Source organism: Takifugu flavidus, chromosome 17, assembly GCF_003711565.1.
Source record: "Takifugu flavidus isolate HTHZ2018 chromosome 17, ASM371156v2, whole genome shotgun sequence".
Taxonomy (NCBI): domain Eukaryota; kingdom Metazoa; phylum Chordata; class Actinopteri; order Tetraodontiformes; family Tetraodontidae; genus Takifugu; species Takifugu flavidus.
In genome coordinates, this window is record NC_079536.1 from 3,060,963 (window position 1) to 3,082,676 (window position 21,714).

The 21,714-nt window shown below is 43.8% G+C and overlaps 2 protein-coding genes and 1 pseudogene across 7 annotated transcripts in view; all 3 read right to left on the bottom strand.

Annotated features, from left to right (window-relative positions):
- The window catches only part of LOC130514215 (RNA-binding Raly-like protein), a 99,311-nt gene that overhangs the window by 27,496 nt on the left and 50,101 nt on the right, over positions 1-21,714 (bottom strand). The gene's annotated exons all lie outside the window — the stretch shown is intronic.
- LOC130514214 (protein NLRC3-like) lies at positions 740-2,390 on the bottom strand (annotated as a pseudogene).
- LOC130514212 (ribonuclease inhibitor-like) lies at positions 2,030-21,169 on the bottom strand. 3 transcript variants are annotated; one of them, XM_057013676.1, is made up of 8 exons: positions 15,636-15,788; positions 15,352-15,525; positions 13,351-13,524; positions 12,970-13,143; positions 12,590-12,763; positions 3,117-3,284; positions 2,413-2,513; positions 2,030-2,142 (listed from the first exon to the last, which is right to left on the bottom strand). In XM_057013676.1, the coding sequence occupies exons 1-7, from the start codon at positions 15,668-15,670 to the stop codon at positions 2,465-2,467; spliced, it is 948 nt and encodes a 315-aa protein (XP_056869656.1). In that variant the 5' UTR covers positions 15,671-15,788; the 3' UTR covers positions 2,030-2,142; positions 2,413-2,464. The 3 variants fall into 3 exon arrangements, with proteins under 3 accessions (XP_056869656.1, XP_056869655.1, XP_056869654.1); XM_057013675.1 differs by lacking the exons at positions 2,030-2,142; positions 2,413-2,513; positions 3,117-3,284; ... (1 more) ...; positions 12,970-13,143; positions 13,351-13,524 and adding exons at positions 16,685-18,461; positions 18,562-18,674; positions 18,945-19,046; positions 19,650-19,817; positions 20,300-21,169 and having other exon boundaries at positions 13,549-15,525; positions 15,636-15,811; XM_057013674.1 differs by lacking the exons at positions 2,030-2,142; positions 2,413-2,513; positions 3,117-3,284; ... (1 more) ...; positions 12,970-13,143; positions 13,351-13,524 and adding exons at positions 16,685-18,461; positions 18,562-18,674; positions 18,945-19,046; positions 19,650-20,289 and having other exon boundaries at positions 13,549-15,525; positions 15,636-15,811.

Consider the following 21,714-nt stretch of genomic DNA (forward strand, 5'->3'; position numbering starts at 1 on the left):
TGTTGAACATTTCTGGATGAATTGTTGTTGTTTTTAATTTATAGACGGTGCAATGGAGATAAAGAATTGAAGGAATGACCACTGGAGGGGGTATTGCTACCTGACATGATCCACTCGCTTGATTTAAACGCCGATGTCCGGCCCCAGAAATCTTTACTTACACGAACTTCCTGCAGTTCCTCACAGCTGGAATCAGGCGACGTTGTCCCTCCTCTGAGGTCTGCAGCAGGTAGGCCAGAGCTGAACAGTGGATCTCTGACAGTCTCCTCTCTGATATCTCCCCTGACTTCAGGAACTCTTGGATCTCCTGATGGACTGACTGATCCTTCAATCCATCAGACAGTGGAAGATGTTGATGCTTCTGTCTGGGGAGAATTCACTGTTCACCTCCTTCAGGTTGTTGAGGACCTTCTGGATGGTTTCTGGGTGGCTGTTCCTCTGATCCAACAGTCCACCCAAGATCCTCTGATTGGACTCCAGAGAGAGACCATGAAGGAAGCGAACAAACAAGTCCAGGTGGCCATTTTCACTTTTGAGAGATTTCATTAGTGCTCTCCTGAGGAAGTCATCAAGAGATTTGACTGGATCGTTATTATACAACCCAGCAAACCCGGAAAAGCGGATTGGTTTCAAATATTCTAGGAACTGATTTAAACCACTGTGTCTTTCCTGGTGTAACGGTGGAACATGTAGACGGCAGCCAGAAACTCCTGAACGCTCAGATGAACAAAGCAGTAGACTGATTTCTGGAAGATCACACTCTCTCTCTGAAGATCTCTGTACAAACTCCTGAGTACACCGACACCTCGGAGACGTCCAGTCCACATCGCTCCAGGTCTTCTGAGTAGAACATGATGTTTCCTTTCTCCAGATGTTCAAACGCCAGCCGACCCAACTTCAGAAGGAGTTCTTTATCAGCCTCAGTCAGTTCCTCTGGTCTCTGCTTTCCCCATACTTCTGCTTCTTCCTCTTTATCTGAACCCTCAGGAAGTGTGAGTAGAGGTCAGTCAGGGTTTGGGGCAGCTCTCTCTCTGGTCTCTGGTCATCATGTCCTCCAGAACTATAGCAGTGATCCAGCAGAAAACTGGGATCAGACACATGATGTGGAGGCTCCTGGAGGCCTTGATGTGTGAGATGATTCTCTGGACAGATCTTCATCACTGAACCTCCTCCTGAAGTACTCCTCCTTCTGGGAGTCAGTGAAGCCTCGTACTTCTGTGATCCTGTCAACACACGAGGGAGGAATCTGATAGGCTGCTGCAGGTCTGGAGGTGATCCAGATGAGAGCTGAGGGAAGCAGGTTCCCCTGGATGAGGTTCACCAGGAGCACCTCAACTGACGATTCTTGTGTGACATCAGAGATGAGCTGATGCTTGTTGAAACCCAGTGAAAATCTGCTTTCATCCAGGCCATCAAAGATGAACAGAAGTTTCCAGACAGTCAGATCTTCTGCTCTGATCTTCTGTAATGTTGGATGGAAAACATGAAGCAGTGAGAGAAGACTGTGCTGCTGATCTCTGATCAAGTTCAGCTCCCTCCATGAGAGCGGAAGCACCAGACTGATGTCTTGGTTCTCCAAACCTTCTGCCCAGTCCAGACTGAACTTCTGCACTGAGAAGGTTTTTCCAACGCCGGCGACACCGTTGGTCAGAACCACTCTGATGTGTCTCTGTTGCTCAGATAAGACTTTGAAGATGTCCTGGCACTTGATTGGAGTGTCCTGGATGTTCTTCTTGGAGGTTCTCTCAAGCTGTCTCACCTCATGTTGTGTGTCCACCTCCTCACTTTGTCCCTCAGTGATGTAGAGCTCAGTGTAGATCTTGTTCAGCAGGGTTCCACTTCCTGCTTCATGAGTTCCTTCAGTCACATGTTTACATCTGCTCTTCAGACTCATCTTATGACCTTCTATCACCTCCTGCAGATCCCTTCCTGAACATAAGTAAACCAATGATTTCCATCTATAATAAATCATCAACACAACTCCAAATTCATGACATCACAAATTAAATCTCATATTGAACAGTTTTACTTTGTTTGGGCTTCATTTCAGCATCTCCAGATCTGCTTCCAGATTGTGAACAAGAGGACTCTCCTGGTGGAGCTGACTGGTCCCAGTTTGATAGGATGTGCTCCCCCCTCTCACTATGAAACACATCTCTATTAGTCCTTTGATTTATAGGATGAAAGAACCTGATCAAGACTCAATATTGTTCCAGCATTTATGTCTGAATTCATCTTCCAGTTTAAACCTGATTCTTGTTTCTAATCAACAATATTCACATTAAGTCTGTAACTATATGACTGTCTGAGGTTTAAGTGTTAAACATCTCCAATAATAAACTCACAACCTGCTGCTGTTAATGTGACTAACAGCTGCCACACAAACACATCATCACGCTTTAGTTTTCTTACATTTCCTCTGAACTTCTGAAGTCTATTACTTTATCTTTGGACCGGTCACTCTTCAGGACACACAGCTGGGCACTGTGGACTCTGCTCTGTCCTTGTCCATCCTGAGGAAATATCAGAAATATTGATGAGACTGTGATGAAGGTAAATAATCTGTAGAGGTTGGAGTTAAATAATTCCAATTCACTGCATTTTTATCAAACAGGAACATTTCTAATCCATTCTGGATAACAACTGAATCAATAAATCAATGATGTCTCTGTATAATTTTCATGTTTTCAGAGTTTAAGCTGCTTTTTTTAACTGTTCCCTGCAGTGAGAAAAGAACTGGCACCTTTTCCAGCCCCTCATCCTGCAGCACTGAATGTGCTCTAAAGTTCTTTCCAGAGCAAACGTCTCTGCACTTGCAGCAACATGTTGTAGTCATGGATCCGTGAGGAGAACCGGATACAGGAAACGCCCCCACTTTGATCCCAAAACCCAACTGGTGGCCAACGGTGGTCCGGCAACGACGGGGACGCTGGTCCATCGGGCCGACAACACTGGTTTTCTACAGGCCAACATGGTGAAAGGACTGTGCACCGTTTCATTTTAAAGAGCTGATGAATTTCATTTTTCACGATAGTAGAGGCTAATACCTACAAAATGATGTTTTGTATGGTTGTGAAATGTTCTAAGGCAGAGTTATGTGGTTCAGAAAACCTTACTTTAAAGGTGAGCCTTGAGGTCCAACACCGAAGTTTTCAGGCTCGTCTTTGGACCTGTCGCTCTTCATGGACACACAGCTGGGCACTGCGGACTCTGCTCTCTCTTCCTCTTCCTTCACACATTCGCTCATTTTTAAATGTGAGTCTAAATGGTTAAGCAGGAACAGTCTGCTGACACAGAAAAGAAGATTAAAGAACATGATTTTCAGTATGAAGACAAGCAGAGGTCTGTCCAATGACGTATTGTCGGCTCATTCACATCAAAATCTATGATATGATGTCACCCTGTACATCATACAGGCCACATATATATTGGAAAAAAGTTTTGGGAAATCTTAAAAGTTTACACCATGTTAAACATAAAATAGTTGTGGAAAAAATGTTTCTCCTGGGTGTTTCAGAAGGTGCGGTGGCATTAGACGGACGCACACAAATACAAATTAAATCATTTTTTATCTTAAAATGTGCTTCCTCAACCTCTAAAATGTTGGCTCAGGGTTAGCGGAAAACGCAGTTAGAGGAAACACGCTACAAAGTTTGATCATCCGTCACAACATTCCCGTCGACCAGCCGCAATGTGCGTCCGAAACACGCGCACGCTCATTGCGCACACGCAGCTTATTAAGCCGCATCTCGCAGCGGAACATTGATTCGAGACGACAGCAGTGAAAGAACCAAATGCTACCTGAATATTAGAGGTTTTCCATCAGGGCTCGGTCACTCAAGATGGAGCCCGAAGTTGGGAACTTTTCACTTTCGCTTCTTCTTCCTCTTTTGCAGCAACTGGGACTCCAACTTTGACACCAATTCCAACCGGGTCAGTTTGACTTTCAGCTGAAATTCAAAGAAATTCAGGTCAACACTCAAACCTTAATAATGATTCTTCAATAAATCAGGTGACTGATGACATGAAGATGCTTTTTATAAACTTTTGTGGTGGTTTTGTGTTCATTATTTTCCTTATTTTCTAATTTACATCTACTTCATGAGGTTACTTTCAATCTGTCAAATTTGGGCTGGTTTAACTTTGACCCACTGACTGTCTCACCTGGACTCTCGCTGACGGTCAACGCCGTGATGGTGACGTATGTTTCCTCGCCGTTACTGAGGTCACATGTGTACGTTCCCTCCTGGGATGAAGACACATGTTGCAACGTGAGGTCACCTGACTGGGACACATTCTTCACGTGATGCTTCCAGCTGTCTGACACCAGATCATCGGCACCGACTGTGCGATTCAGGATGATCTCTACCTGGTTGAACCTCCAGGTGAGATCTGCCACTGCAGTGTTTAATTGGGGGCAGAATATTGTTGTTTCATGGGCCGACACAGTGACGGGACCTCCGATGAAGACAGATAAAAGAGGAAAATACGTTTATAGCGACGCCTCATGAAGGATCTTTCAGTAAACAGCAGAAACACCTACGTGCTTTAAACAAAGTGGTTTTCCTTTTGTTTCTGCCGGCGCTGACGGTGCAGCTGTAGCTCAGAGCAGTCGAGTTCTTGACAATCGTAGAGCTGATCTTGTAGAGCCCATCTTCCATCAGCTGGATCTCAGGTGGATCCCTCATGGGGGAGGGAGGGTTCGTGGACCAGCTGAGCTCAGGTTCTGGGTGGATCCTCTCTGAGCTGCAGGTGATTGTGTCATTTACCTGCTTGATGTTGACGTTACGGATCAGAGCTGCAAAGACAAAGAAGAAGCAACATCTTCTGTGTGAGTTGGTCCAAAAGAACACGATCACATACTCAACGAGCACAACTCTTCAGAAATACTGCTGGAACACTTCCTGGGTGGTGGAGACTGACCTTCCACCTTCAGTTCTATGACGTTCTCTGAGTTGTCAATGTCAGTGCTGGTGTAACACATGTATGGACCTTGGTCCTCCACCTTCACCCACATCAGCAGCAGCGAGGCGTTCCCTCTGGAGATCTGGTCCTGGAAGAGTGAAGTCCGGCTTTGGAAAGATGGTATCTGTGATCCCAGCTGGTCTTTGTTGTCATAGTATGAATGGATGATATTTTTGTTAGGAATTGTTGGATCGCGATACCTTTCAAGTGTAGCTGCCGATCCGCGTGTTCTTTGAATGAAGACTTCGAGAAGAAAAGTACCACTTTCAAAATGTATTTAACAATAGAACCAATTCCAGATACAAATATTACAGAGCTCCGGGCCAGTTCATAACCCTAGCAACAACAGAGTCAATTGTCAGGGCACGAAGTCTGACAACCTAACTATCCCTTGGCCCAGTCTTTTATAGTAACACACATGCAAATTCACAATGTTCATGCAATCCAATCCAGATCCCCTGCTGGGATGACCTCGTCCTCTTCCTCCAGTCCCATTTGGTGTTGGTAGAGTTCTTCTTTTCCATTGTTTTCCCAGGTAGCCAGATACCATTCTTCATGCAAATGTGATCATCAACCCCCCTGATGTTGCGTTTACAATGAGTGTTTGACACCCCCTGCCTGACTGGCTCCTGAGATAACAATAGAACAAACAACAATCCTGCAAATGGAATGTCTCTGTTTTTATTACATTTACCAATGAGTCTACCTTGCCTAACTTCTAAGAGAAGACAGAAACATATGGTGAAACACATAACAAGATAAAGACAATTCTCAACACCATTTGCATCCAGTGGATGAGAGTATCTCCTCCAGGGAGGAAAGTGCACGGAAGGATGCATCTTTGTCCACAACACAGACTGTTGATTCTGTGAAGCAACAGATGAAGAAGGTGATAACAGTGAAACTCACACCTGTAATAGCTTGTAGTTCAGAATTTGTCGCTGTTGTGCAGGAACCCGTAATCAGTGGTTCTGGAAGTTAGACACCAGAAAACAACCCAGACAGTTGAGTCAAGTTTTCCTTTGAATGTATGTAAAAAAAAATATGTTTTTCTAATATTACAAAGGAAGCTTTGATTAAGCATTGATGAGGATTTTTTAATTTTTGGTTATTGTTCATAAAATTACCATGATAGCATTGTCAGTAAACAAAAAATAAAAGAGAAAGAAACAAGATTTCTCTCATTTCAGAGGTAAAGAGGTGACAGAGACGATGATTAGTCCTTTTAATAGCAAAATAATGATTAAACAGTGCTAATACAGCAAATGTTCAGTTTCTGAAAACTTGCTTAACGTTTCCCACAGAAACTTCTCCAATTCCCACTTGGCAACTGTAATAAAACAGCACCTTTATTTCTTCAACAGAGGGGGGAAAAAAGACCAAAACCATCAAAGCCATCTGTGTCTGTTTTTTCATGTTAGTTTGGTGGTTGGTCCTCAGGCTTTCTGGGTGGTTTTTATCATGTTCAGGTTAATTCTGAGGTGTTCTGGACTCCTGAGGGTCTGTTGGTGCTGCTCACAGCCAGCGGGCCGCTTCCTTCCTTCGAGTCTGTTGGAGTCAAAGTTAAAAGAATTCATATTCACACGTTAATCTTGGGACCTTAGCTGTTTTATTCACTGCCATTTAGCGAATAACTATGTGATTTTGAATGTCTGTCTCCCAGAATTGATCAATTCTACAGATTTATGGTCTTTTTTTTCAACTTTTTGTTGCCATTTCCCATTTTGATCCTGACGGATTGTGGTTTCTCTTCTCTGGCGCCACCATGTGGCTTCGTGCCGAACTGTAGATTCTTTATTTCACTGACCTTTGACCAAATGAAGCTCTGCTGCCCCGTAGTTTGAGCTGCAGAGGCGGGTGGCCCATAGGGGGCGCTGGGGCACCCCCCTCCTGAAGCGGTGGGGAAAAATTATATATATAATTTTCTTTTTACAAAATGTTATTATCATCAATGTCATTTAAGTGTATTTAAACTGTATACACATCATTTCCACCAACTGACTCTCATTCAACAGTGAATTTCCACTGACAGGACAAACTGGTATCATTTAGTCCAGGGGTCCCCAGACTTTCCTGTGAGGGCCACATAACTTTCCCCTTCTCTGATCAGGGGCCAGCGTCAGTGTGTAACAGAAACAGTCTGAGGATTGCAGGAGTGCCTAAACGTAAAAATGTATTGTTTTCAAGAAAGCACAATCAAATAACCCTTTCTGGATTCTTCGCAGAACAAAAGTCAGGAAATAAATAATAACACTATTAATGAAATAAATAATAACCAAATAACTCTCTCTGGGTCTGTCACAAAAAAAATAATTCAAATTCTTTCGTCTTCTGCTGCAGCTGGGCGTTTACATTACCCCCGATTTCTTCAATGTGTCTGGTGATTGTACTCGCTGATACACTCACGGCATTAAAGACATCTTTCTTCTCGGGACACACCACCTCCGCCACAGCGTTTATGCATTTCTTGACAAACTCTCCATCAGTGAAAGGTTTACGGCTGCTTGCTATCAGTGGAGCAGCCTGAAAGCTGGCCCCAACAGATGCCTGGTCCAGCTGAGCTTGGCGTCCAAATGTATTCTGCTGAGCTAACGGTCCACTTGTTAGCTTTGAGAGTTTGTCTGTTCACATTTGGCCTTGCAAGCTATCGTACTTGTCTTTGTGACGGGGTTCATAGTGTCACCGCAGATTGTATTGTTTGAATACCGCCACCTCCTCTTGACAGATGAGTCAGGCAGCCTTTTCTTTGCATTGAACAAAAAAATAATGGTTTGTCCACTGCAGGTTAACTGCCCTGCGTTCTGAATCAATTTTTCTCTGAACTAATCTTTTCGCCATTATTCCGTTCTCTCTTTGAGAGGGGCGGATTAAGGATTTTTTTGTTTGTTCTGTACTTCATATGTAGCATATGAACTTTACACACTACTATAATAGGACTTTAATATCTTCATGGAATAATTGAATTTTTATATGGCTGCTTTTAACTTGTTGACACTTCTACACTTTAGAGACATTTCCAGTAACCACATAATAAGATGAAGGGCCTGATTTACTTTATTTTTTTTATTCATTAAATACATCATTATCGTTTAAATATATTTTTATATTATCTAAGGTATTTTTCTCCTTTATGATTATTTTGATCTCTAGGCGCATCATTGTCTGTATTTTCTACATATTGAATATTTTCATTGAGAGAAAAATAATGATTTCAGCACCAGCGTTCACAGAACGTAACTGAACATTTGTAAAATATGACACCAAAACACAAAAACAATATTGGTCATTGAAACACATCAAAAGGATCCTTTTCCCACAAACTCTCATGTTTTTACAGTGTTAATCCTGAATGTGATCTGAAGTTACAGACCTTCTTTAGCTAACATAACTGATCAGCCTTTATCATCAGCAGCTTCCCCAATAAACCAGCTGCTTATAAAGAGACTAAAACTGACCCGTCCACTCTTTCATTCCTCAGTAGAACTTCTGGAGACCTCCCTCAGGTGTCCAAGTCACTGAACATCAAGTATCTGGATCTGGCTTCCCTGTACGACATGATGGAAAGCCTCAAACCTTCTGAAGCTGGACCTGTGTGCTGATTCTCCAGGTCCTTTTGATGGTTGAGGTCAGTTTTCATGGACTGTGATTGTCTGATGGCGCCGTTTTAAGCCTTTAAACATCATTTTTCAGTGGAGAAGCAACAGTCGTCTCCTGGTGTCCCTTTGACCTGAAGCCTCCAGACATCGTGTTGGTGTGTCGGATCATGTTGCTGAGTTGATCCTCTGCTCCAGTGACGTGCGGTGAGGTTCATGGCTGGTGAGGCTCTGACTCCTCAAGAGTCAGATTTACGATTTAAGAACTGAAAAAAGCATCTTATTTCACCATTTTTCCAACAGCATACAACTGATAATGCTTCATATCCCATCAGCATTCCTCTTTCAATTACACTCACAAACCAACACAAATATATACACAGGACCATATTTGTCCTATAAGAACTTTCTTTTATAGCTATGGATAGAGCACCATCTTGTGTTTTAAGAAATTCATTGATACTGTAAACAATTAAAGTGCAGAGATGTGTGCAGCACAAATTAATTTTGACCAACAGCAAAAATTTCTGTTATTTTTCAAACAAATTCTGGTGCTTCAATAAATTTGAATAAAGTTTGCCTATTAAGGCACCAGCGAGAAAGCACCTGCCAGCCTGCGTGCGCCCCCTGGGGGTGAGGCGAGTACTGTGTTGGGAAAATCGCGAATTGCATTTTATGTTATTGCTATTTTAATAACAGTAGAGTAGTTTCGTAGGTAATACGAGAAGGATTCAAATGTGGGAAAGTGGAGTGTGGGAACGGATGTGTATGTGAGCATGTTAGTTAGAAGGAGGACCAAACAATAATGTGTGATATCTGCTTAGGTTAGGGTCCTCAGGCCTGTGCACCTGTGCGTAGGCTGAGAACCGCTCCAATATGGTCAAAACATGAGCAATGTGACTCGGCGAGCATAAACGTTCCCTGCCTGTGTGAGAAATGTAGCTGATGCCGTCTGTGTAATGAAGATACGCCTCCTGCTGTGTAATCATGCCTGTTTTAATAAAAGAGACAACGCTGGGGAGGAGGAGGAGAGTCTCCGGGACGACGCGGCAGAGTTCGTGTCTGATCGGAGCGCCACTCCCCTGGCCAGGGGAAAAGTCTTCCAAGTCTGGTCTCAACTTGTGAACTTTGTTGGTGCGCCTGTCTGAGTACACTTCTGAGGATTTCGACGACAACTGCCTGCCTCACCTGCGGACTTTCCTCTGCACTTTATTGGGCGGTCAGCAAAAGACATTGTTACCATATGGATTTTAGAGAGGACCTGAGAGCAGACCAGAGCGCGGTGGTAAGAAGGTCCAAATGAGTTTTATTTCGGGGGGCAACACAAAGACAAACAGTCCTGGACTGCGGGTAGCTCAGGAATAGGATCCGCACTTCATGGGGTCCAACGGAGAGTCCTCAAACCAGAAGCAGTCCTCCGGGACTGCTGAGAACCCAGGAACAGTCCTCCACGACTGCGGGGAGCCCAGGTGAGTCCTCGAAACAAAGCAGTCCTCCGGGACTGTAGAGAACCCAGGACCGCTCACCGGTCCAGCAGAACGGCATGGAGTCCTCGAGCGTGCCGGGGAAAAAAACAGGACAGCAACAGAGACAACAAAACACTCCAGCCCCGATGGGCAGGCGCTCCCTCCTTAAGTAGGCAGCCAGGTGGCAATCGCCCACAGGTGCGCCTGCCTACAGTGCCAGCTGTAGGCAATGAAGCTCCCCTACGCCCCCGGGAGGAAAAAAACAGACACCACCCTGGACCCCAACAGACATGACAGACTGCAGAAAGTCATGGTGTATAACTATTCTGTAAAGTTCATATTAGCAATATGGCACACGTCATGCAACCCAGTTTGTATTGGATCGTGCAGTCAGACGTGAGGCACAATTCTCCCCTGCCTCACCCGGGGTTTCTGCCCTGGATTTGATCGGGAAAACAATTTTTACTTAATAAAATGGCAGAAATGTGTAGTCATACTCCAAATGCATTTTAACACATATCAGTGGAAAATATTAATCTTTATTTTTGTACACTTTCTTTTTGGTCAGATGAGGCACTGCCTCACCTGCCTCCCCTCCCCACGTCACTGTGTTAATTATGTCCTACCTGGTCAAAAGTGAATTCAGTACCCGACACTTAACAGCTGACTGGACAGTTGTGCCGTCAGTACTAACGGCCCAGTCGGAGCAAAGATGGTCTGTGCGGCAATTTTAAGTAAATATTGTCATTTTAAATGTCATACTCATGAACGTTCTACTTGGGAGAGAGTTGCTCTAATCAGAATAATTGGGAATTCATGCAATCTGATTGGCTTTTAGTGGAGGTACCGTAATTTCACGAACACATGGAGCACTTAAGTCTTAAATCTTCTCCAACCTGGACGGGGCCCCTGATACTGCGGTGGCCTTCAGAACTGAAGAAGCCTTCTGGACAGAAGGTGTGAAACGTCTTCAAAAGAGAGTAAAACACTGAGTTTCTAGTGGATGCACAATCTGTGGAAGCCAACATAGAAACTTCTGAAGAGCCAAAGTTCTTGCAACAAAAATATAGTCCCCAATTAGGTTGGTTTGTTATCACACGACCCCGTCCCCATTATCTTAAGAGAATATAAAAGAATGAGTGGAGACAGAAGAGAGAATGAGATGTTTTTGGCGCATGTCGCTCTTGATTTTGTGTTTATTTTTGCAGTAAACTTAAAGGAGGCCTTTTCACTTTATGTTTGATTAAATTTAAGCTGATATTTCATTCTTGACATCTTTAAATTTACAGTATTCATGGGAGATTTATTTGGTCATTTTGCTTCTTTTTATTTCCTATTTCCCACATTTATTCATAGTTTTTATTAGATTGCAATAAATCCTATAACATTGACCAGACTGACTAAAGTCAAATGAGCTGTGGTTCCCACCGATAGCCGTCATTCTGATGGGTTTTTGCTGGCTGCAGCTGAAATATTCCAATGCTCCATGTCACAGATACAGTAAATACTAAACCCTAAAGATTCTGAAGGCATGATGTAAAATAGTAAAGTATAATACAGACATTTGAAGAGACAATTAAGAGAATGTTTCCATGCTTCTAAGAGTGGCCGAGGAGCCGTTTAGAACTTTATAAAGATGCATTGTGTGATACCAGGAACTAATTTAACTTCAAGGCGAAGCTGCTTCTGCTTTGTCGACCATCCACTGATCTCCTGAAAGTCCACCAGCGCTTTTTAAAAACTGAATTTTTCATCTATGGAGGGAGTAGACGGCAGATGTTTCCACAGATGCTCTTCACCAGTGGTCAGTGAGTGATGCAGCAGATGAGCGGGAGTTGACTGGCTTCAACCAGCTACTGTCTCAATGTCTCCAGCCCATAGTGTGGATTCTTTACGAGATCAGACAGCAGCTTCACTCCTAAATCCTGCAGCTGGTTCCCACTCAGGTCCAGTTCTCTGAGATGGGAGGGATTGGACCTCAGCGCCGAGGCCAGAGAGCCACAGCTGATCTCTGATAAGCTGCAGCGCATTAATCTAAATAAAGAAGGGAAACTTTTATAAGGTTATAAGTGAAACCAGTATTCATCTGAAAGGTTAATCAAAGGCATGATCTGTAAATATTTAATTTAGTTACAGGTTAAAAAATGATTGTAATATGTAATTACCACAATTCCAACCTCTCAGGTTTGCACTGTTCCAAAGGAGAATATATATTGTTCTGGCCCTCACTCTTCCCAGGTTCTCCCACCTCTTTCCCTCCCATCTCATCATGGAGATCCATCTCACCTGTGGCTCATCTTTAAAGGCACAACCTGTCTTAGATGACTTCCTGTCTCCCTCACCATCTCCCTCCTCGTTGGCTGGTGTCTACCAGGCACCCTCACCTAGTTTTGACTAATTTTGGTTACCATCTGTGGGCTTTTTCATTGTCCTTAAATCAGTTCATCATGAATAAGTGGTCCCCGTGTGGCCCTCCCTCCTGAAGGAACTGGGCACAACACACACACTCAGAAAGTGTGAGGACCCTCGGATGGAATAATGGACATTTTTGAGAATGGTGTTTACCTCAGAGTTTCCAGTCGGCAGTTTGGAAAGTGGAGAAAACCACAGAGCAGCTTCACTCCTGAATCCTGCAGCTGGTTCTGACTCAGGTCCAGTTCTCTGAGATGGGAGGGATTGGACCTCAGCGCCGAGGCCAGAGAGCCACAGCTGATCTCTGATAAACTGCAGTAACGCAAGCTGAAAAATGCAGGATAAGGTTATACGGAGCAGGTCTGCATGTTATCTGCATCAGTACTAAACCTACGTTAGTTCTTAGTTGGGTCAGACCTGAATTCACGATATTACAAGGAATTTTTTTCATGTGGTGCATCACAGCAGTGTTGAGAACAGCCTCACTTCACCATCTTAGCCGCTGGTATATAGGTAGAAAAATGAAGACTGACCTGAGCCTCTCCAGTTTACAATTTGGACTCTCCAGTCCAGAACAGAGCCGCTTCACTCCTGAATCCTGCAGCTGGTTCTTACTCAGGTCCAGTTCTCTGAGATGGGAGGGATTGGACCTCAGCGCCGAGGCCAGAGAGCCACAGCTGATCTCTGATAACCTGCACTTAATCAATCTGAAAAATGCAGGATGAGGTTATACGGTGCAGGTCTGCATGTTATCTGCGTCAGTACTAAACCTACGTTAGTTCTTAGTTGGGTCAGACCTGAATTCACGATATTACAAGGAATTTTTTTTAATGTGGTGCATCACAGCAGTGTTGAGAACAGCCTCACTTCACCATCTTAGCAGCTGGTATATAGGTAGAAAAATGAAGACTGACCTGAGCCACTCCAGTTTACAGTTTGGTTTCTCCAGTCCAGAACAGAGCAGCTTCACTCCTGAATCCTGCAATGTGTTGTGGCTCAGGTCCAGAACCCTCAGATGGGAGTGGTTGGACTTCAGAGCTGAGGCCACAGAATCACAGCTGGTCTCTGATAAACTGCAGCCCCATAGTCTAAAATAACAATTATTTTGAGAGAAGACAAATAAAAATCAACATGTATCAGAGCAAAACACAGCTTACAAGCAACAAACCTCTGGTCCTGCACCGGCTTATCTGCCGTATGTTCCTATTTTGGGTTCTTTCAGGGCGGTTGGACAAGATCTACAGCGTATGTAAAGTGTGTGTGGGTCAAAATACCTTCCAGGTTTGTGAGACCACATTTCTCAGTAGCACTCAACTCTTGTCAGGAGTTGGGACAAAGCGACCCACTCCTGATAGCTTGTGGGCGATGCTGCAGCGACCCTGCAATCCCTACACTCTCTGGTGAAACCAAATCAAAGGTTTTAGACACTGCTGGATGCTGGAAGGGTGGCTATAGTCTGGACGCATAGTTCCCCTGACTGCACATTTCTCCAACAATGATTGGCAGCTGGTGTCACTTGTTCTCCAGATGAGAGAAGGAAAGAGAGCCCCCCCACAGTGTGATTGATTGCCCCACTGCAAGCTCAATGCTGCCAGAAAACATTGCAGGAGCATCAATTCCCCTCAGGGCATCAACAAGGACCTCAGGAAAAGGTGCAGCTGCCACCTACTAGAGACAAGCACACTGAGCTGAGATTCAAAGCCCTCTCCTCCCAAGAGAAGAGCTTGTTTGTTGGAGGCTCTTCTGGGCGATACCTGGTGCCACAGCTCCAGCTCAGCCCGTCTCTGGAGCTGAGGTGGAGCTTAGCAAGTTTCATGGTTCTCCACCACTTCCTCTCGCTGAGGACCTTCTCAGCTGGTGGTTTCTGCTCCACCTTCCAAGTTGAGCAGGTGATACTTCTGCATTCCTGCCACCAGTGTCTCTGCAGAAAGAGTCTTCTCTACTGTTTTATATTAGATTGTAGAAAATTAGGATTTTTGGCTGATGTCTTAGATGTTGTTGACTAAGAGCAGGTTTTTCTTTAATAACATAGAGAGATTCGATGAGAAGAGCAAATGTATTATTTCATGAGCTACTTCCACTACTATTATATACACATACTTCCATATTGTCTTAGATTGCAAGCTGCATTTATTGCATCGTTCATAGAAAGTCATATTTGTGAGGAGAAAAACTCCAATAAGGTCATTTTCTTTAATGACCATTACAACAGAAGGAGGCGATGAACAAACAGATTTATATAAATATTTGTGAAAACTTATGGATGGAAACCTTTTTAAAATGGCTGCATTGTGTAGAATCGGTGTAGAATCAACTTGTTGACTTCTGATTTGGACTCCAATGGAAGTGAGGTGCAACAATTGCGGATGCTGAAAGCTTCAGATCTTCATGAAGGTTTCTGTGGTTGGACTGACCTGCTGCCCCTTTAAGAGGGGGCAGGTTTGGGCTTCTGGCTGGAATGAAGCCACCTAAGATGAGAATGACTGCAGGCTTTCGGTACCAAGGTTTAACAGGGTGCTCACTTCACACTTGGGCTTTTCTCTTTTTTGGGATGGCTTTTCTCAGTAGAGAAGGGGCATGGCACACTGCAGCAGCTTTCTTTTTGGGTTTCTAGTTTTCCTTCTGATCTTTAAAAGACAGGAAGAACCATTTTTGATTGGTCTGAATGTTTGGGCGGTTTTGTGGCCAGCCTAAAATAAAACAAGACAAATCTACAACTGATACTTCCTTTCTAGTCATTGATGACCATCCTCACATGGGACAGATTTCCACAACCAATTTAATACTGCAAATCTGTCCTGTGTGGTCTTTTTTCTGAGAACTGTAACACTACGTTTATAACAAAGATCAAACATGTAAACATTTATTGTCTAACTAGTTACACCTGGGAAAGTACTGGATCATCTCTGACTGACCTGAGAGTCTCCAGCTCACAGAGAGGATCCTGGAGAAAACCACAGAGCAGCTTCACTCCTGGATCCTTCAGCTGGTTAAAACTCAGGTCCAGAAACCTCAGATGGGAGGGATTGGACCTCAGCGCCGAGGCCAGAGAGTCACAGCTGATCTCTGATAAACTGCAGTTCCACAGCCTGGAAAAGGAATAAATGGGGCAAATAAAAACACATTTCTAAATCTGAAAATGAAGAGAAAAGCAGAAAATGTAAGGAAATTTAGAAAAGACCAACAGAGGCCTCCTGACCTGAGCGTCTCCAGTCTGCAGTTTGGATGCATCATTGCAGAAGACAGTAACTTTACTCCGGCATCTGTCAGGCTTTGGTTCTTGCTAAGCTCAGCTCCCGTAGATGAGAAGGGTTTGACGTCATTGCTGAGGCCACAACTTCCCAATGACTCGTTGAAAGAAAACTACCAGGCAGTCTGTTGTGTATGAAACAAAAATAGCGAGTCAAACTTTGTGATTTCTAATCAACTTATCTGAGAATCTACCTCAACACAAATGTAGCTCATTTCCTGGAAAAGCTAAATTCAACACCGTAGAGCAGCAGTTTGAACGACCATCAGATCTGAAATGCAACTCAATATTTAAAATGATTATAGCAAATGGTTTAAAGAAACGTGCATCTTTTTATCTGTCTATCGGCTCTTTGGATATTTTGCATTTCATCCAATTTGTACGATCGTGCGTCAAGTCTTAATTCAGCGATCCGATCGATGACATCAGAGTCTCTGGTTGCATCGATTGCCCTCAGCTTCTGTTCTATCTGCCTGTTTCCCTTCAAATCATTTTCACTGCACCTTTTGTTGCTAGTGATGAAGTTGCCACCTAACGGGTGTGGAAAGGCTCAAACAACTTTGTGGGTCACATAAAGGCTCCAAACGGAACCGCCACAAAGACCTAAAACACCCATTTAAACCAACGAGGCCGGCTGTTTTTACGTTGAACAAATGAAACATAATAGTCACGTGTCATTAGTTAAAATGTGTTTTTCTGTCGTTACGATGTATACAAACAAACAAAAGTTATTTAATGACATAACAGTAATTTCATGATAGTAAGTTAACTTGTGGCTCCTATTATTCCTGCCTTATGTTGGTTTGTCTGGATTGACCTTTGAACTTATATCCAGCCAGTGTTGAACATTTCTGGATGAATTGTTGTGTTTTAATTTATGGACCCTGAAATGGAGATAAAGAATTGAAGGAATGACCACTGGAGGGGGTATTGCTACCTGACATGATCCACTCGCTTGATTTAAACGCCGATGTCCGGCCCCAAAAATCTTTACTTACTCGAACTTCCTGCAGTTCCTCACAGATGGAATCAGGCGACGTCGTCCCTCATCTGAGGTGTTGTACAGCCGCAGGTCCAGCTCATCCAGAACATCCTCTGACATCTGCAGCAGGTAGGCCAGAGCTGAACAGTGGATCTCTGACAGTCTCCTCTCTGATTTCTTCTCTGACTTCAGGAACTCTTGGATCTCCTGATGGACTGACTGATCCTTCATCTCCATCAGACAGTGGAAGATGTTGATGCTTCTGTCTGGGGAGATTTCATCACAGTTCTCCTCCTTCAGGTTGTTGAGGACCTTCTGGATGGTTTCTGGGTGGCTGCTCCTCTGATCCAACAGTCCACCCAAGATCCTCTGATTGGACTCCAGAGAGAGACCATGAAGGAAGCGAACAAACAAGTCCAGGTGGCCATTTTCACTTTTGAGAGATTTCATTAGTGCTCTCCTGAGGAAGCCATCAAGAGATGTGATTGGTTCAGAATATTTTAGGAACTTATTTATAACCGCTGTGTCTTTCCTGGTGTAATGGTGGAACATGTAGACGGCAGCCAGAAACTCCTGAACGCTCAGATGAACAAAGCAGTAGACTGATTTCTGGAAGATCACACTCTCTCTCTTGAAGATCTCTGTACAAACTCCTGAGTACACCGACACCTCGGAGACGTCCAGTCCACATCGCTCCAGGTCTTCTGAGTAGAACATGATGTTTCCTTTCTCCAGATGTTCAAACGCCAGCCGACCCAACTTCAGAAGGAGTTCTTTATCAGCCTCAGTCAGTTCCTCTGGTCTCTGCTTTCCTCCATACTTCTGCTTCTTCCTCTTTATCTGAACCCTCAGGAAGTGTGAGTAGAGGTCAGTCAGGGTTTTGGGCAGCTCTCCTCTCTGGTCTCTGGTCATCATGTCCTCCAGAACTATAGCAGTGATCCAGCAGAAAACTGGGATCAGACACATGATGTGGAGGCTCCTGGAGGCCTTGATGTGTGAGATGATTCTCTTGGACAGATCTTCATCACTGAACCTCCTCCTGAAGTACTCCTCCTTCTGGGAGTCAGTGAAGCCTCGTACTTCTGTGATCCTGTCAACACACGAGGGAGGAATCTGATGGGCTGCTGCAGGTCTGGAGGTGATCCAGATGAGAGCTGAGGGAAGCAGGTTCCCCTGGATGAGGTTCACCAGGAGCACGTCAACTGACGATACTTGTGTGACATCAGAGATGACCTGATGCTTGTTGAAACCCAGTGAAAATCTGCTTTCATCCAGGCCATCAAAGATGAACAGAAGTTTTCCAGACAGATCTTCTGCTCTGATCTTCTGTAATGTTGGATGGAAAACATGAAGTAGTGAGAGAAGACTGTGCTGCTCATCTCTGATCAAGTTCAGCTCCCTCCATGAGAGCGGAAGCACCAGACTGATGTCTTGGTTCTCCAAACCTTCTGCCCAGTCCAGACTGAACTTCTGCACTGAGAAGGTTTTTCCAACGCCGGCGACACCGTTGGTCAGAACCACTCTGATGTGTCTCTGTTGCTCAGATAAGACTTTGAAGATGTCCTGGCACTTGATTGGAGTGTCCTGGATGTTCTTCTTGGAGGTTCTCTCAAGCTGTCTCACCTCATGTTGTGTGTCCACCTCCTCACTTTGTCCCTCAGTGATGTAGAGCTCAGTGTAGATCTTGTTCAGCAGGGTTCCACTTCCTGCTTCATGAGTTCCTTCAGTCACATGTTCACATCTTCTCTTCAGACTCATCTTATGACCTTCTATCACCTCCTGCAGATCACTTCCTGAACATAAGTAAACCAATGATTTCCATCTATAATAAATCATCAACACAACTCCAAATTCATGACATCACAAATTAAATCTCATATTGAACAGTTTTACTTTGTTTGGGCTTCATTTCAGCATCTCCAGATCTGCTTCCAGATTGTGAACAAGAGGACTCTCCTGGTGGAGCTGCCTGGTCCCAGTTTGATAGGATGTGCTCCCCCCTCTCACTATGAAACACATCTCTATTAGTCCTTTGATTTATAGGATGAAAGAACCCGATCAAGACTCAATATTGTTCCAGCATTTATGTCTGAATTCATCTTTCAGTTTAAACCTGATTCTTGTTTCTAATCAACAATATTCACATTAAGTCTGTAACTATATGACTGTCTGAGGTTTAAGTGTTAAACATCTCCAATAATAAACTCACAACCTGCTGCTGTTAATGTGACTAACAGCTGCCACACAAACACATCATCACGCTTTAGTTTTCTTACATTTTCTCTGAACTTCTGAAGTCTATTGGTACATCTTTGGACTGATCACTCCTCAGGGACACCCAGCTGGGCACTGTGGACTCTGCTCTGTCCTCGTCCATCCTGAGGAAACATCAGAAATAGTGATGAGACTGTGATGAAGGTAAATAATCTGTAGAGGTTGTAGTTAAATAATCCCAATTCACTGCATTTTTATCAAACAGGAACATTTCTAATCCATTCTGGATAACAACTGAATCAATAAATCAGTGATGTATCTGTATAATTTTCATGTTTTCAGAGTTTAAGCTGCTTTTTTTAACTGTTCCCTGCAGTGAGAAAAGAACTGGCACCTTTTCCAGCCCCTCATCCTGCAGCACTGAATGTGCTCTAAAGTTCTTTCCAGAGCAAACGTCTCTGCACTTGCAGCAACATGTTGTAGTCATGGATCCGTGAGGAGAACCGGATACAGGAAACGCCCCCACTTTGATCCCAAAACCCAACTGGTGGCCAACGGTTGTCCGGCAACGACGGGGACGCTGGTCCATCGGGCCCACAACCCTGGTTTTCCACAGGCCAACATGGTGAAAGGACTGTGCACCGTTTCATTTCAAAGAGCTGATTAATTTCATTTTTCACGATAGTGGAGGCTAATACCTACAAAATGATGTTTTGTATGGTTGTGAAATGTTCTAAGGCAGAGTTATGTGGTTCAGAAAACCTTACTTTAAAGGTGAGCCTTGAGGTCCAATACCGAAGTTTTCAGAGTGCCCTTTGGACCTGTCGCTCTTCAGGGACACACAGCTGGACACTGTGGACTCTGCTCTCTCTTCCTCTTCCATCACACATTCGCTCATTTTTAAATGTGAGTCTAAACGGTTAAGCAGGAACAGTCTGCTGACACAGAAAAGAAGATTAAAGAACATGATTCTCAGCATGAAGACAAGCAGAGGTCTGTCCAATGACGTATTGTCGGCTCATTCACATCAAAATCTATTATATGATGTCACCCTGTACATCATACAGGCCACATATATATTGGAAAAAAGTTTTGGGACATCTTAAAAGTTTACACCATGTTAAATATAAAATAGTTGTGGAAAAAATGTTTCTCCTGGGTGTTTCAAAAGGTGCGGTGGCATCAGACGGACGCACACAAATACAAATTAAATCATTTTTATCTGGTTATGGTTTACAAGAAAACCTAAATTCTTTCAAGATGTCAGTTCTCAACATTAAATTCAACAAATAAGATGAGAATGCATTCAAAACTAAACAGAAATAAGTCATCACATCATCAAAGTGGGTCAAATGCAGCATCATCTTCTGTCATCTCAGACAGGATTCCAAGAAGAGGATCTTCATTTTCAACGCACCTTGACATCTCATCATGGCTCGTCTGTCAGATTACAAGCAGCTTTTTTGATCAGGCGCATCATGTTTCTCACCAACACATGATGGTGCTGGAAAAAACATTTGTAGCCTGACCTAGAGGTCAAAACTCTGCATGGCGTGCACAGCTACTAGTTGCAGCTGGTGGTTGTGGCGGAGGAGATCCCAAACATATCTAGCAAGCTTGTTTTGGAGCAGAGCTTGTCCACCACCTCTGACCCCACTCATCACAGAAGTCCCACCATATCCATGGCCAGGTGTGTTGGCAGCATTGGAGCCAGCCTCAGGAAAAAGGTGTGTCAATATCTCAGAAGTGATGATCAAGTTGACACGACCCAACAGAAGTCAAGCAACCCAACATGCTGAATAGAATAGATGACACACAGCAAAGGGCAAAAAACACCCAATTCTGCTCAGACTAATCTCATCTGACCACATGTACAGGACCAAAAATATCAAAACACCATGGGTTTAGGTTTCGTTTCGTTTTCTTGACTGCTTCATTCAAAACAGAACACATTTCATAAATCCATAATAACAAATTCATATTCCACAAAGAACCAGTTGTTAAAACAATAAAATGGAATGCCTTGATCTCTCCCTCTTTACATACTCTCCTTTTTAAATAAAGGATTGATTGTCCCCCTGGTGGAGGGACAAAGAGAGGAGGCTAAAACTGTCGCGTTTGTGTCCCTCTTTCCGTGGATTTTTCCACTAACTGCAAATAATATTGTCGACTTATTGTGAGTATTAAAATGTGCTTCCTCAACCTCTAAAATGTTGGCTCAGGGTTAGCGGAAAACGCAGTTAGAGGAAACACGCTACAAAGTTTGATCATCCGTCACAACATTCCCGTCGACTAGCCGCAATGTGCGTCCGAAACACGCGCACGCTCATTGCGCACACGCAGCGGAACATTGATTCGAGACGACAGCAGTGAAAGAACCAAATGAACCTTTCACTTTCGCTTCTTCTTCCTCTATCAAATCAAATCAATTCATCTTTATTTATATGGCACTTTTCATACGCTAGGTAGCACAAAGTGCCTCACAAAGGATAAAAACAGCAAAGAGAACAACAGAATTAAGAAAAGGACAGACATGCGTAAAGAAAAGGACACACATGCATACAACACACTTACACACACACCCACACACATAAACAAGCTGAGGCAAGCTGAGACATGGCTGGGCACCGAGACCTGAGGCGAAGGAGACGCCACCTTGGAGGCCCACCAGGCTACACGTCACGTGTTCGTGTTTTGATCGCGTCATATCCAGCACAGGCGCCTCTCTTCAGAACAATTTGGTCCACGTTTGAACTGAAAAGAAGATTAAAGAACATGATTCTCAGCATGAAGACAAGCAGAGGTCTGTCCAATGACGTATTGTCGGCTCAT